At 39.8% G+C, this 16775-nt stretch overlaps 1 protein-coding gene across 1 annotated transcript in view; it reads left to right on the plus strand.

Annotated features, from left to right (window-relative positions):
- Positions 1–8680, plus strand: part of LOC104967307 (kinesin heavy chain isoform 5A-like) — a 10824-nt gene extending 2144 nt beyond the window's left edge. The window contains exons 7-20 of the mRNA XM_010796718.1: positions 1123–1311; positions 1427–1544; positions 1691–1752; positions 2005–2114; positions 2293–2394; positions 2910–2970; positions 3095–3166; positions 3465–3569; positions 4085–4301; positions 4953–5127; positions 5397–5476; positions 5706–5760; positions 5963–6048; positions 6214–8680. Coding sequence (XP_010795020.1) covers positions 1123–1311; positions 1427–1544; positions 1691–1752; positions 2005–2114; positions 2293–2394; positions 2910–2970; positions 3095–3166; positions 3465–3569; positions 4085–4301; positions 4953–5127; positions 5397–5476; positions 5706–5760; positions 5963–6041 — 1425 coding nt within the window. The 3' untranslated portion in view covers positions 6042–6048; positions 6214–8680. The remainder of the gene's footprint in view (positions 1–1122; positions 1312–1426; positions 1545–1690; positions 1753–2004; positions 2115–2292; positions 2395–2909; positions 2971–3094; positions 3167–3464; positions 3570–4084; positions 4302–4952; positions 5128–5396; positions 5477–5705; positions 5761–5962; positions 6049–6213) is intronic.
- The last annotated feature ends 8095 nt before the right edge of the window (positions 8681–16775 follow it).

Consider the following 16775-nt stretch of genomic DNA (forward strand, 5'->3'; position numbering starts at 1 on the left):
TATTTTTACTCCATAACAAATATACGTGTTTATAAGGGACCTTATCTTTACCCTTTGTAACCTATTCGGTTCCAAGTTTAACAACAAAATTAAAAGATTTTGATAGTCCACCTTGAGGGTGGTCGGAACTAGAGGGCAACGGGTGCTACAACGACTTGAGCGACTTCTAGGGGTAGTTCTGTAACTCCTGCAGTCGGGCTACAGGCGAAGGAGGACGACGGTCAAAAGAACTATGCAAAGGGCTTTACAAAAAAAAAAGACATTAAGAAATAGTGCAGCAGAAACACATTATAAAATGACATTTAAAAACAGTATTAAACATAAATTCTTTAAGACTCCCAGGATCGAGGGCTTTCAACCTATTTTCCATTCACAGAATCAGGATTCTAACCCTATAGAAATATTGGTACTACTTTACAATAAGACTACCCTTATGAAGGATTCATAAAGGGCTTATAATTAGGTTATGAATTAGGTTGTAAACACTTCATTAATCATTAAGAACCATTTATAAATCAGTTCTAACATAGTTTTCATACATCAACACAGGCTCACTATTTGGCAAGATGACAAAGCTTTATATTGGCTACCTACAGTAGCTTATTTCGTCTTCTTCATCAGCCAGCATCCTTGGTATCTGTTGTTCACTGAGTTGATTCTCCCCCCTTTCCATCTGGATGTTTTTTGGCATCTCTTATGACCATTTATTTACGAGTTACTAACATTTATAACTGCCAAAAGGGAGCCTTATTGTAAAGTGTAAAACACATTCCCATTTATTAATGAGTTACTACCATTTCTAATAAAGCTTAGCAGTACAGATAAATGTGGGCTCACTATTTGGCAAGCAACCGGTCACAGTTGCCCTGTTTATCTCATGTCTTATCAAGTGTTCACAACCTAATTAATAAATGAATTTTACAAACTATTTGTCAACCCTTTATAAGGGTAGTCTTATTGTAAAGTGGTACCAAAATATTTCTATTAACATCCAAAAATGCTCATACACTGAAGCCAACCCTTAATAGAGTGTTGTTTTTGTTGTTTTCTTAATTCCTGTTTTTCCTTACTGGTGAACATTTTTGAAAGAGAAAATAATGAAATGTTTTCTCCGATCCTCAGCCGGTGGAGATTAGCGGTGCGATCGAGGAGGAGTTCACGGTGGCTCGCCTCTACATCAGCAAGATCAAGTCGGAGGTGAAGAGCATGGTGAAGCGCTGCCGCCAGCTGGAGAACATGCAGCTGGAGTGCCACCGCAAGATGGAGGAGACCGGGAGGGAGCTCTCCTCCTGCCAGCTCCTCATCTCTCAGGTGAGCCATGGAGAGGAGAAGGAGTTTATGAAAGGCCGATTGAAGTAATCATGTATTGCATTATGTCATGGTTTTATAATCTTTTATAACTGTATCTGTGTTTATATTTGTCCAGCATGAGGCTAAGATCCGCTCTCTGACGGAGTACATGCAGAGCGTGGAGCAGAAGAAGAGGCTGCTGGAGGAGAGCCACGACTCCCTGAGCGAGGAGCTGGCCAAGCTGCAAGACCAGGGTAACATGTGTACACTTACGCAGAAATGTTGTACTGAAATACAGAATAGGTTATCCTCTTGTTTACATTTCTTAGTGACTTCCCTGGAAGTGTTAATGGGTTGTTGCTCTGTGGTGAAGGCTTTCTTTCTACTTGTGTTCTACTAGATAACTCCATGCTTGAGGAAAAGGAAGCAGAGAAGGGTGAGATTGAGGATGGAAATGTGAAGGTAAGAAATCTCTACTTCCAGCCTTAAAGCTAATTGATGAAAAGAAAAGAGAAATTCCTACACGACCTGTCACACCAGAGTTTCCCTGTATGATGCTACATGATCTGACCCCTCATATTGTCTTTGTTGCACGATGGCCTCGTCAAACCAATGTGCTCCAAAGAATACGTTCAAACAGATTATATTTACTTAATTTTCTAGTTCCTCCTGCTGAAGTCAGTATCTGTAATGTGTTTGCTCTTCACTTTCCAGAAGGTTCCTCGTCAGCAGAGCGAGTCTCACCGCGGCGTCCACCACAAGCAGCTGGCCCGCCTGCGGGATGAGATCAACGAGAAGCAGAGGATCATCGACGAGCTCACCGAGTCAGTGACCACCTCAGATATTTATATTTACACATGGATACATATGTGACAATCGCTTATTACTAATCGTTATATATGCTACTATTATTATTCGCTACATATCATAAATCTTTCTATTCTGCATGCATACAATTATACAAACTAATAATCAGGTTTTGCTGTTGTTTCACACCTCCAGCCGCAACTCCAAGCTGGAGCTGGAGCTGGCTCAGGTTCGCGCTGACTTTGAACGCCTCAAGTGTCAGGACAACACCAAGAGCGAGCGCCTGGAGGAGCTCTCGTAAGTGTCGGGGACTTTCTCACACTTTTCAATTTCTTTTTTAACACTTTTATCATTGAAACTTCAAGAAATATAACCATAGGAATAAACATACAATATATAACTATATCAAAATACACAAGACAATGAAAACATGATGCATAATAAGAATACAATAAGAAATTAAATAGATGGAAAACAATACATTTAATTATAATAAAGTTAATTAAGTACATTTTGTTAACGTTTTTTAGAGTAAACACCAATATCCGACTTCATCCGAACATACAGTCAACATAAAGAACATTTTCTCACACTTGACATCCCAGTGTGCTTGAAACAGAGTATGGAGATCGTTATGTGTGATGAGTCAGCACATGGTGGACGTTTCTGTTCATTATTATTTAAAAGAAAAACAGTCCACTCTCCCTTCTCTCAGAATCCACCAGAGGGCGCTCAAGACAACAAAAATATATTGAAATATACTGAAGGAGTTTTTGTCCTATTTGTAATATTTATTTTACTGTCTCTGTCAGATTCCTGCATGAGCGTCATGAGCAGACCAAACAGGACTTAAAAGGTCTGGAGGAGACCGTCGTGAGTAAAATTGACATCACTATCTGTCAGAGACATTGTCCCTCGTTGTGTCTCTGTCTTATTTGCATACTGTTTGCTTACATCAAGAGCTGTCATACTAACATCCTGTTCATCTGTCCTCCAGGCCCGCGAGCTCCAGACCCTCCACAACCTCCGAAAGCTGTTTGTTCAAGACCTCACGTCGAGGGTTAAAAGAGTAAGAAGCTGAAGGCTCGCAAGAGAGGACAGTGACTCAAGAAATGTTGTTTTCATGTCTAGGAATCTGTGACCTGAATACTGACTGATATACCTCAGGATGAATAACAGCAATATCCTTTATTTCCCTTAACATTTGATGAATAGCTGTTGTTGATTGGGCTTTAAATGGGTTGTTTGGTACATTTGACTGTCACATGATTCAAGCAGATAATGCCCCTGGATAACAGAAACCCTCTTTCCCCCACCTTGGTTTCTTTATATTTGCTCATCTTCGTGCTTCGTCTTCCTCTCTGCAGAGTTCCGAAATGGAGCCTGATGATAGTGGGGGGTCTTGCACCCAGAAGCAGAAGATTTCCTTTCTTGAAAATAACCTGGACCAACTTACAAAGGTTCACAAACAGGTAAGAAACACAAAGAGAGGATGAGAGGGGTTTTACTGGTGCAAACACAACCGGCAGTCTGCATTATATTAGACTGGGAGAGAGTAATCCTGTTATTTTCAATTCAAGAGAAACATCCATTTTGGGGATGTTTTCACAACAATCTGCACACCAAGGATCCCTCAAAACGATGTATCGCTGTTTTCAAGATACTTTGTAAAGTACGATAAGTTACATACTGTATGTAAAACAAACAAATCATGTGTGATGTAAGAAAAGTGTGCTCTCTGATCTCACTTGTTGCTTTACAGAGTTGACTAATCTGTCAATTGCATCATATTGCTGTAATTGCATGGCTTCTTGTGTGTTTGTACTTACATTCATTTTAAGTAAGAATTCAATTTCAGTCCCTAAACGTGTAAGTGTCATACTTAGCTACACCCTTTCACTCCTTGCACTTCCTCTGGTTTTTCATTTGATAGTTTATGATTTCTATCCAATATTCCGCCCTGTGTCACGTCTCTCTCTTCCTCCAGCTGGTACGTGACAATGCAGATCTGCGCTGTGAGCTTCCAAAGCTGGAGAAACGTCTTCGGTCTACTGCTGAGAGAGTTAAGGCCCTGGAGACTGCACTGAGGGACGCCAAGGAGGGCGCCATGATGGACCGCCGCCGCTACCAGCAGGAGGTCGACCGCATCAAGGACGCCATGAGGGCCAAGAGCGCTCAGAGGCGCCCCCATGCAGCACAGATCGGTACTTCATAAAGTCTGTTTGTTATATGCATTTGAACAGAGTTGGTAAAAGTACACACATTCTTTACTCAAGTAGAAGTACAGATACTCATGTTTAAAAATACTCTGGTAAAAGTAGAAGTACTGACTAAACTTCTTCACTCAAGTAAAAGTAAAGAAGTATGGGCTTCGAAATGTACTTAAGTAAAAAGTACCCGTAACTACCAACTGTTTTAAAAAGTAACTGACCTCCCTTTATATGATATAGAACAATAATGTCATTGTTAGCTAATGAATGTTTCCATGCTGAACAACGGCAAAATGACAAAGTTTTCATTGGTCCCTCTTCTTTAGAGAAGATCAGGAAATGAAGGATACACGGATCGTGTTCAAATCAATAGGCACGCAATGACTCTAAATAATAATGATCAGGCCACCAAACACACATTAAAACTAAAGTAACCAGCCTGTTTAGAAAATATAAGAAGTCAAAGTAAAAAGTCGTCAGAAAAATAAGTAGTGGAGTAAAGTACTGATACCAGAAAATGTACTTAAGTACAGTAACGATTTGTACTCCACTACTTCCCACCTCTGCATTTGAAATGTATGGTCTTCAGTATCACATCTCCGTAGAAGTAGTATCTTACTTGACATGACTTCCTCCTCCCAACAGCCAAGCCAGTGAGGCCGAAGCAGCTGCCCGTCTGCTCTCCCACCAACCCCTTCTACACTTACATCCGGGCCAATGAGCACGCCAACACCTACAGCAACGCTCTCTTCCAGGGCAACGTGACACAGCCGAGCACCGCCAGCGTCGACTGCAACCCCAACTCTGTCCAGAGCAACACGTGAGTTCAAGTCCTTCCTTCAGACCTTCCCAAACTACTGAGAGCATTCATCCATGCATGCTAATTTATATGATATTATTATAACCTACAGCTGGCTGGCTTTTCTCTTTGATTTTAAGTGTTGTTTATCAATCTGTTCCTTTTTACTCCATCTACCTTCTTGATATTTTTGAAATACTGAATCAGACAAGTGTCTCTCTCTAACCCCACATGCTGCTCTCGTTATTGACCATGATGGTTTTCTGTTTCCTCTGGGATGTTTTCCACAGAGTTTCCACAGCGCTGGGCTACAGAGCAGGGAAATACAATGGAGACACACTGGAGTCCTTCCCACTCAACATCGACAATGGTAAGTACAAGAGCATACATGTTTACCTGTTTCCAAATGAATGTGAACATGCAGTCTGTATATGGGAGTGACACAGATTTGGCTTAAATTAAAACATTTGTCACAAATCTTATCACATTTATGTAATGCAATAACACATACAAGATATTTTTTATCAGGAGTTTGACATTCTTTGTTCACTTGCTGTTATATTATAGGATATATTAATGAATCGACAAATGTTACTTAGTTGTTATTCCAACAGGTAACACCAACAGTGAAACGAGAGACATCAATGACAACAGGTAAGGAACTCAGTTTCAGTAAATTCACTTTCAACAAAAACACGGAGCTGTGTGTTGTTTCTGCTCTATTTTATTAAATTAAGAGAATGTTTAATTATCATTCAATTTAAACACTAATGATTAAATGCAGCGTCCGGTGCGATTATGCTTTCGGTATAGTTAGTTGTGTACTAAGCGTTGTGTTTGTATATTTTCATGACAGAAGTGATGTTCACTGTGGCAGCGAGGTGGATGAATCAAACAGACACTTTATCATTCAGCAGGAGACCGCTGCAAGTTAATACCATGGTGATTAGCAACACACACACACACACACACACACACACACACACACACACACACACACACACACACACACACACACACACACACACACACACACACACACACACAGACCATACTTCATTATGTCATTTAACTTGTTTCTGTTTTTATTGTCTCTTTTCTTTCCAGATGTTGACCAAACACTGTACCTATAAAGGACCCTCCCTTTACATCTGCATGCAGCCTGTCTCCCCGTCCCTCTACTGCATAACTGATGAAGATGATGATGAAGATCTTTAACCCTGTAGTCTTCAAACTAGATGAAGCCCCTCCCATGGTGACCACGCTCACCCTCAGGTTTGCAGTTCAGTCCTCTCCAGTTCACTCAGTGCAGGAAGTAAATCAAATCAGAATTTCTTTTTGAATACATGACATTCAATCAACTCATCCGACTAGATGCCAATCCTTTTCTGAGGCGATATCAGCGATGCGTGTTACCTCCTGAGGTGGTTGAACTGAAACAGGGCTGACTCCATCCCTGATGCACACATGTTGTAAATAATAGTGCTGTATACTCCAGTAGAGGTTTTTGACCAGCAACTGTCTGTGTGAATGCACAGCCTCCACCTTCCCCTGCACACACCTCCTTAAGGGCATCATGCGGATGACATACTGTAGGCAGACGTGACCTTTTTCTCCGTCGTAAATAAGAGTATAGTGTGTAACGCCAGCTTGTAACAGAAGACCCTCTCTCTGCATGCATGTCGCTTAGCGGGTTGGCTTTCAAAATCTTTGCATGTGTCCTGATCCCAGTCAGGAGCCGGTATGCTGCGAGTGTCTGATCGACTTTGACAGATGTCACAGAAAGAGAGGAAAAGAGAGTGCTGGTATCCCTTAATCCTGATCATGGTCTGTTTAGATTTTTCTATTTAGTGTGAAAATAATAACAAAATACACATCTATGTCTAGTTTAAGTTTTAAAAAAGAGGGCATCAGGTGCAACATGCATCAGGGAAGCCCAGTCCTGATTTACAGTCTTACTTTTCTTTTGTGATGTTGCAGCTGTTTGTCGCTGTTATACATTTCAGGTAACGCTGCCCACATCTATTTACCGTGGATCCCTTCTCCACTCCATGTGAGTCTTCATACCGGGCTTTAACAACTTCTCATAATCACACTAACACGCTGCCATGTGCATAGATCTGTAATTACCACCTCTAGAGCTTCTCATTATATGATATTACACTAACATCCTTTCAGAAGCTCTATAACAGCTGATCTTAGTTTCTGTAGAAAGTTTAGAACTTCAATAGCTGTGAGTAGATTTAAAGGTTCTCTTCAGGGCATTAGTAATATTCTCCTGGAGTTTATTCCTACACAGCTTCCTCCTCTATCATATAAGAAACGGGAGAATAGCTGGAAAATTGCTCTCAAAATGTTTGAGTGCAGCAGTTATTCCGTATCAGGGCAGGTCATGTTGACACTCAAAGATGTTCCTTAACTTTCTGGTGTTTGATGCATTTTCCTATTTGGTACCTCTTAATGCTGAAATGCTATTGTAAATTATTGACTGTGTAATCTCAATTTGTAGTAACATCTAAAACCCCTTTAATATGACTACATGGAAAGTATTCAGTGATTCAGTGCTCTTTAGTCAGAGCAATGGAAAGATAGAGAGTTTCTGCAGACGCGTCCCCCGCTGAGCAGCCACCAGTTTTGGATGAATGGCCGTTTGGACAGAAGCTTGTTGTTTGAGCCTTTTCTCAAGTCATGCTGTTATTCTTCTGTAAACAATCCTGACCAGCCAATCAGGATAGAAGAAAGCAGTGTGGGTGACAAGGATAGTTTTGTGTTTGGATTGAGTTGAGTCACTGAATTGAACCGTAAAGAAAACATAACAAGCTTTTGCTCATGAAAATCTTTTATATTGAAGATATTTCTCTTTGTAAAGTTTGCTTTAATACATGGCATGACTATGTGTAAATTATCCCAAATATGACCCGAGTAATTTGGGTGGAGGTCTTCTGATCCTCATTCATGACAGCGCCGCTCTATCTCATGCTCTTACTGGCATTAACAACATCTCAGGGCTTCACATTCATAGCAATCATCCTCAACCATCGTCCTAACCCTTACAACCATGTGAGTGCTGATGACCAATCAGGTCGCAGTGTGTTCTTCGAGGCTTAACAGATAATACATCTTCAGAAAAAACACCTAATTTCACCCATAGTGTAAAACATCCTAGCACATGGCGTCCTAAATAAAGAAGATAACCGGTCAGACCCTACTGTACGTGTCCACACAGACCCTCTATTCGATCTGTTTTAAGTATAATAAATACATCTGAAGGAGCGGCGAATGTGTACTATATTGTCACCCACTGTCTGATTTCAACATATCTAAAATACGTGTGCTATATATTGTTAATCTTGTAAGTAAAATAGCGTGCCATGACATAGTATAAAGCTAAGATATGTACACGCTTACTTTGTTCAGAGATATGTTTGTTTTATTTATTTCTGTATGCCTAAACTGTAGCGTCAACATGATTATATGAAGAATCACAGTTCTGTATATATAGTCTCATCACTATGCTGTATTGTCTGTGAACCATTGTGTTGTAGTAAAACGTTCAATAAACTTGTAGAAAGGAGTTTGAATGCCATGGATGATTTATTTTAAAAGAGAGAAGTGTGGACTGAACGAAAAGAGGCTGCCATGGCTCCATCTAGTGGAGGTAAGGACATTTGAAAGGGTACAGATTCAAAGGTCACCTATGCAAAATCCACTTTTTCCTGTCTTTTACATAAGCATGTGTCCTCCCCTCTGCGTAAAGACATTCTGAAAGTTTCAGGAAGAAAGATTCTCTCTCGTTTTGTCCTGATCCATTTATATAAAAACCTGTCTGAAAATGAGCTGATCAGATTTTGGCCACTTTATGATGTCATAACGATTTTTTGGCTTGTGTAACCATTAGCCAATCACCAACCAAGGTAACCCCCCCACCTTATCACCTGAATCTCCTCCTAGAGCACCATTGTGTTCTTTTTAACCAAATATCTCTCAGAGGGGCGTGGGGAGGGGCTCCTTATTTATCTAAAGTAACAGACAGAGAATCAGCACTTTTGAAACAGGGCTGAAACAGAGGGGATTATGGGATGCTACAATGCACGATCTGTTAGGTGTTTCGAGCCAAACACTTCAGAGAGATGTTTTGTATATATCTGAGAGCTGTAATATATTGATGAAAAACAGTATAATAGGGAACCTTCACATTTATGAAGATCTAATTTTGTTGAATGACTACTCCTCTCTTAGTTTATTCAATAAATAACTGCCTTTAAGTCAACCTATATAGAACCAAAGTAATAATACTTCAGTCTTCCATCTTGCTTCAGAGTGAAAGATAACGCCTCAATTTAAAATACTTATACTTCAGTTGTTGGTGGCTGTTTTGTTTACCTTATGAACTGCAACACCCCTGAAAACTATGACTAACATAACATGTATGTTAGTCGCTCTCGGTTACTACACCCTCTGACCCAAACAGGAAACACATTTTTTCATGTCAAGAGAGGGGCCCTTGCTAGTTAGTCGTTAGTTGTTAATGATGGAGAAATCTAAATGAACTTAAGATCAGTGCACTACCAATATGGTATCTCATATACACCAAAACCAAGGTGATGATATTAAAAAGACTCTTTAGTCATTGTATCACTGCACTGTACTGTAATCCTCTGTGCTGGTTTACTTTATACACTTGGGAAATTACTCACACATTTTTCTATTATTCCAATAAACTATAAACTGTAACTTTTCAAATCAACCTTTTATCAAAATGTAACAATACGTTTGACAGGTCAAACATATTATTATTAAATGCATGAGGAGCAGTGGGAATCTGAATCTGAGACTGCTAACTAACCTTCACTGTGCTGCTGTATTACCATTAGGCTTACGTAATAGTCTATAATGGTTAATATTCTCTGTATGGACATTGTCATAGCACACATTTCTTAAATTCTGTTGAAATGAACATTTCATTCTGCAGAGGAACTTCCTTTGAGCCTCAAGTATTATCATAAGCTGCTCTTCATCTTTCCCACGAGAAAGGAAGCAGAGAGAGAGAGAGAGAGAGAGAGAGAGAGAGAGAGAGAGAGAGAGAGAGATCCCTACAAACTATTTCATTCATGCAAGATTATCAGACAGGGTTGGATCAGAGAATGTAGTTAACTTATCTGGAAACTTTTGGAAAAATACATTATTTTAAGATTATTGTAAAAACGTCAGGTCATGGAAGATCAATATTCAGATAAAAGAAATATACATCTTTAGTGAAGAAAACATATCAAGCTTAATTAGGCCTAAGGTACACATCTTAATTGTATAGTTTATCAAATGTCAAATGTTATTGATTAATCATTCCTTTAGCGGTGTCCAGTCTCAATACCGCAGAAATGCACTTTCCCCCGGTTTAGTCTCATTTTCTAAATTGCCACCCTCTCCAGGAGCGGCGCATTGATTTGCGCTCATTCGGCGCGCATTGATTTCCGTGGTAAGGTGGATCAGACGCCGAAGCCTCTGCGGCACCCGGAGGACACTGCTGCACCGGGAGGACGCTACTGCCGACCCGGACACCAGCAGGAGACAGGAGACCCTCCTCTCCTGCAGGTGGTCACATACCCTGCGTATTCCTGCGGTAACTCAACTCTGTCACAGTCCGGACATGAAGAGCGACACGCGAGGTAGGGAGCTCCCACATTCATTAAGTGTGTCAACGGAGTGCTAAACACGGATGGCATCTGAAGGTAAAGGGCACAACTAAATGTTAATTTTGGCTAAATCACAGACTAAACTAAATCTTAAATGATTTGCTTTGTGTTTGAAGTTGGCACTTTAGTGACTAATTGACTTGTCGCATGATGGTGTCAAGCTGAACCAGCACTGTTTGCACTTTGGAGACTCGCATAAATTATGATTTAATGGCTGATTTCATTTTAAAGTCACAGTTTAGAGGATTTATAATGTCTTTCATTGTCTTTTCCGTAGCCTCCATGAATAACTGTAGAATTACAGTGACAGGTTTTTGTAACATTGACAGAGCTGAATCAGCACACACCCGATTATAAATGCATGTACTGCAGTATGTTAGTACTGGATATGCCAGATCACTGAATATCAAGCAGAACAGTCATTTAGCTGAACTGCTGGAGAAACTCCTTGTGCCAATGCCAGAGTTTATTTTAATAATGGCTTATTTATGTCTTATTTTCCAACACTTCTTGGTACCCAAAGGATTGTGTTTCACCTCAATAGAGGAAAAGTTAATTCATGCAAATATCCTTTTTATCAGAAGCCAAAAAGAAGGTGATAATCATCCTCAAGTATTTGCTCTGCAGGCGGTCAAGTTACATAAACTTAAGACTGATGATGTGATGACACACACACACACACACACACACACACACACACACACACACACACACACACACACACACACACACACACACACTCTCTCTCTCTCACATAAGACATGTGCTCAAGTGTCAGTCATCTGAAGCAAAATTAGCGTGATTGACTCTGGCTGTTAGTTGATATTAATCATTGCATAATTTGTTTTTGTTTTTGGAGGGTTAAGTTACTAACTACTGTTATATCAAAACATTTGTAAGCTTTATGATTATTTAGATTGTTAAACATCTTTTTCTCCTGGTGGATACATAGTACATTAGCACTAATTATTTATTTTCACCTTATTCTTCAATTATGGCAAAACACTGCAGTTCAACATTCAATAAACAAACAGTGATTTTGGTTTTAAAAATTGCCACATTATTTAACTGGCAGTTTAACCAGTGTCAATATTCCACACTGATTTTATGTTTTCAATGAATAAAACAAAATATATATCTGAAATAACTAACAGAAGTTCAACATACACACATCTTGAGTATTATTTAGACCTTTTTAAGAATTTATTTGATTATCATTCTTTTAAAAATAAAATCAGTGTCAGTTTTGGCTTTGAAAATGTTTGGTGCAAATGACGAATTATTTTCAATACAATTGGCTAATAAAAAAGGTCCAAAAATAGAGGATCAGTAGTGTGTTTTTTAAGCTTAATGGTCCTCCTGTGTGACCTGAACGCCTCGGCGTCCGTGTTACAGCTGTTACTGTCTGTCTGGTGACTGCGTCTCCTCTGCAGGTTATAAATAAGAGGCTGGAGGTTTTGCGGGTGTGTGTGTTGTTTAACCAGCTGCTGGGGAGGTTTGTTTGTCTCCTCGGAGTGCAGGTGTACTCTCTGGCCTCTAGTTGTTGTTCTCGGGCCTGTTTTAATGCCCCCTCACCGGTCAGCACTCTGCTTTAATGTTTAAGGGTTTAAGTCTATTTGTGTTGGGTCAGCATCACCTGTCTATTATGTTAAGCTGTGTGACTAAGAAGCCTGAAATATGTTCCTGATATATCTCCAAAAATGTGTTTCCCTGTCCTATTTTAACAACATATAATACAATCAGTATGTGAATTTATACAAAGATGCACTTTGATGAATGATATACATTTGGTTGTATTTCCTGAGCTGCCAAGGCTTAACATTCATTACAATGACCTCCAAGTATGTTTGGTGGTTTGAGAGTCGTAGTTTTTCTGGAAGGCTAAATGAGAAAACTTACAGCAGAGAAAAGGTTTAGGAAACTATATATTGAGTTTGTATTCTATTTCTTATCTTCGAGTCTGTGTGTGTTTGTGTGTGTCTCTTCCTCTAGACAGAAAGGAGCATGGGAAAGTGGCCGAGACATTGGAGGTCAGACCACCAGCAGTGACAGTATATTAATACAACAAAAACTACCAAAGTATATTTAGTGCTTTAAAGGTTTAATAACAATAATCACTTTGGTGATCCTCTGACTTGATATCCAATCAACACAACGTTTACATGGTTTTAAGTAAAAGGTCTTAACAACTATTCCCCCAATTCCTGAAATTGTAATTTGCCCAAAATGTGGTTTATGACCAAATATGGAAATATTGATATTCCCATAATGCTGCTGTTTGTATATAGAGGTAATTATCAACATTTTAGTATGTCAACATCCCAACCTAAGATAGTAAACCTAAAACCAGTTATATTTATAGCTTCAACATTGTGAGGATGTTAGCATTTAGCTTTAGGTACCGCTCTGCATAAGTACAGTCTCTGAGAGCTGTTAGCGTAGAGTAGACTCTTGGTCTTTTTTATTCATAGAAACAACTTCTTCCTCCAGGCCTGCTGACTTGACATTCAGGACCTGGGCTGCATGTGAATCATATGGCAGTCATGGCATTAGATCCAGCCTAAGGAGCACACACTAAATGAGTCAAACATTAAAGGTCCATAAGACCTCGCCACCAGCCAGAACTGGGTCAAGGCTATGGACTGACTACTTTTCTTGGAGATTACAGTAGCTGGTCATTCATTTAGCATGTATTTGTATATATCAGTAAGAATGTTTGACTTGTACATTCTCTCTTATTTCTTTATTCTTTATTCTACAGTCAATCTACCAGCTTCCTGTCACACACAATTTTGTTTTGTCTAACCACTGTAGGCATCACATTTCAGACACAAACAAATACCTCTGTAAAGACAATACGCTTTAAAAAATCCAGCCAGCTTCACAGTTCCTTCAGAGTGAGCGCTCAGCTCCTGGTGATTTATGGCCATTTCGGGTCAGCTCCAGAGGAGGCTGACAGGGGTCAGGTAGTCAGTTGGACATCCAAAATAGACGTCTCTCCTTCACTCCCCCACTGGGTCCATTTGTCTCTCTCAAACCATGCTGTCTCTTGTAAAGTGTCGAACCACGCAGGGTCAGTCTGGTAAAAGACTTTGACTGATTGAGATTTTCTGTAGCTCACTGTTTTGCTCACACTGCATTCGAGTGGCGTACTGTTAGTGCCCAATGGATACTGAACTGAATGATATCATTTTGAAGTGCCTTTCTGCACCTCTGGAAAGTGCTTCAGCCTTCAGTACTGTAAGGTACTACATACAAAGGTTTTCCACCTGGTCGTTTATACTGTTGCTCAAAAAATCCACTTTAATGCAATAGCCTGAAGGTTGATGTGCTTTGATGGCACACTTATTTAAAATTGCAACACACAGTATGGAAAATGGAAGGAGGCTGTTGAGATCTTAGCTAAAATTGACTTGTAGTAAGAAAATTGAACTTTGTCCTTCACATAGCTGCATCTCGCGGTTGTTACTGGTACTGCATTTTACACAATAGACACATTGGAAGAAGGAGCTTTTGTGGTTTCTGCTTGAGTGAAAACCTTTGTGGAAGCAGCAGATAAAACACAGGGTTGTTTGCCAGTTTCTTATTGTCCACTCACCACTGATTAAGGACCATGAAACACATAAACAGTCAGGAATGAAAAGGTTTTTTTGGATCTAGTTGGAGCCAAATTCTTTTCACATCTTTTCTTTTCTTCAGATGGTTTGAAAATCCGTGCACCAGGTTACTAATTTGACCTTTCATCTTTACTTGTACGTTGTCATACCAAGGCAGTAATCCTTTAGCTAGGATGTTGTCAAATACTTTTGCTTAACAGTATACACCTTAAATCTACGGAATAAAATGATCATACAGCAGCTGTCCTGTCTCCCATACGACTTGGTTCAATCAGACTTTATTTGAAAATATGACCTGCCTAAACCCCCACTTAAGTATTGATGTTTGGTGAAAGTAGAATATCTCACTGGAATGCCAACTTTAATTCCTATTGATAGCAGCATAGAGAGGCAAAGACCTGAGTGATTACATTATTCCATAAAAATGTCAACTATCAAGAGCAATGCCTACTGTTAAAAATGTTAATCTAAAATTTAACAACTTTCTAAAATCTAGATCGGCTGTTTGTGTATCCTCTATAACAGGGGTGTCAAACTCAAATGCACAGTGGGCCAAAATTAAAAAATGGGTACTAGTCGAGGGCCGGACTGGTTCAATGTTTATTGCAAAACTTATTGAAATTAAGTTATTGCACATATTAAACCTAGAGCTAACGAAGCTTAAATTATTGCCTATAAAAACAACATTAAGCATTAAATAATCAGTTGCATTCATTTCTTATGGCTCTATCTGCAGCTTTTCCGGAGTCATTTGTTATGATTACATTTCTCCACAGGCCAACAACAGCTTCAAAAAAACAATTTCCCTCAAAGAACCAAATATGCCCTGTTGTCGCAAGAAAAAAAGTGAAGAAGGAAACATCCATGTAAACTCAGTCTGCTGCTCTGTGGTGCTAGTTCAAACCAGATACTTGGCATCTCATCTTGGGTGCAAGTTCATCAATGTTTGGGCTCAGACTCAGAGCTGAGGAAATCCTCAGGATTAAGTGAAGGTGTGCGTGCAATATACCGGTGGGCCAGATCTAATAGTAATTAGAAATAATCCTGCGGGCCGAAATTAAATCCACCAAGGGCCTGATTTGGCCCCCGGGCCTTGAGTTTGACACATGTGCTCTATAAGCTCCTGCTTCCTGTTTTCTTTACCACCAGGAACACACATGCATTTTAAAGACTCCATAAATACATTTAAGAAACACTGAAGCAACCAATTGCCCATGAAAATGTCAATCATCTGAACTTCCTGTGCGCCCCAACTTTGACTCCAACCCTCCTTGCCTGGTCACTGGAGGAAATGAATCCCCTGCTATATTAACAGAATGGTAATGAGGTGCTAGTTGCCTAAGCCTGAGCTCGGGACGATGCATGCTTGAAGTGCTGAGGATGCTAGAGGCAAAAATAGAAGGGCCAAGGCTCGAGGTGCGTTTGTTTCCATCATTGGCTGGGATTAGCAGCTTCTAAACACTCCGCTCCATTAAGGCTATTGTAACAAAGAACACCGACTCATGAAAACACACACCTTTTTAAATCCACTCTGACTCTGTCTATCATTGACAGCTCTGCTTCCATATACAGTAAAGCCGGTGTTACATTCGGAGCGCGGGCATGTTTTATTGGCTGTTTTTATAGGTCTGGGAGCTTCTAATGGGGAACAGATATTTACAGCAGGGATAAATAGAAAGATGACAGGGTACCGCGGATACAAACCAAATGCTTGCACATATTTTTCATTGTATGTTTTATCTCATGAGAGGTGTCAGATTATACAATTCAACATCCGGCCTGTCTAAGCTGCGTTGCTTTGCAGTACAGTGAGTGCTTAACATTTGTGACTCTCATACGGTTTTCCTCAACCCAGTGTTCCAGCCAGGTTGAAAGAGATTCTCTAAGTTTCTTGCCATTGGTAACATTATCATTACTTGACTGATAAATCTAGTGTTGTACTGTTTCCAACCAACTCGTGGAAACAGTGCAGCTAACATGCAACATATACTTTGAGAAATCTGAGTGAATTAAATGTCTGCGCAGCAACGACATGTGAATACACATAAACCAAATGCCCTTCATGTATAAGTCAGAGTCACAGTCAAGTGGTTGTCATCCTCAGCTTATGTGAACATTTGGTTTCAAAGTAACAAACACGCAGACTAACACACAAACACACACACACACACACACACTTTCATGGATTTATTTTTTGTTAAACATTTATTTTTAACCAGGAAAGCCATTTCTGTGCAGATTATAACTCACAATGACAACCTGACAAAGAAGCAAAGGAGGACGGGTAGAGATTTGGGATTAAGCAAACATGTCCTGTTTATAATATGCATGAGTGAAGAGAGGGGGGAGACACCATACT

The sequence above is a fragment of the Notothenia coriiceps genome, unplaced genomic scaffold (assembly GCF_000735185.1).
Source record: "Notothenia coriiceps isolate Sejong01 unplaced genomic scaffold, NC01 NC01_scaffold00037250, whole genome shotgun sequence".
Classification (NCBI taxonomy): domain Eukaryota; kingdom Metazoa; phylum Chordata; class Actinopteri; order Perciformes; family Nototheniidae; genus Notothenia; species Notothenia coriiceps.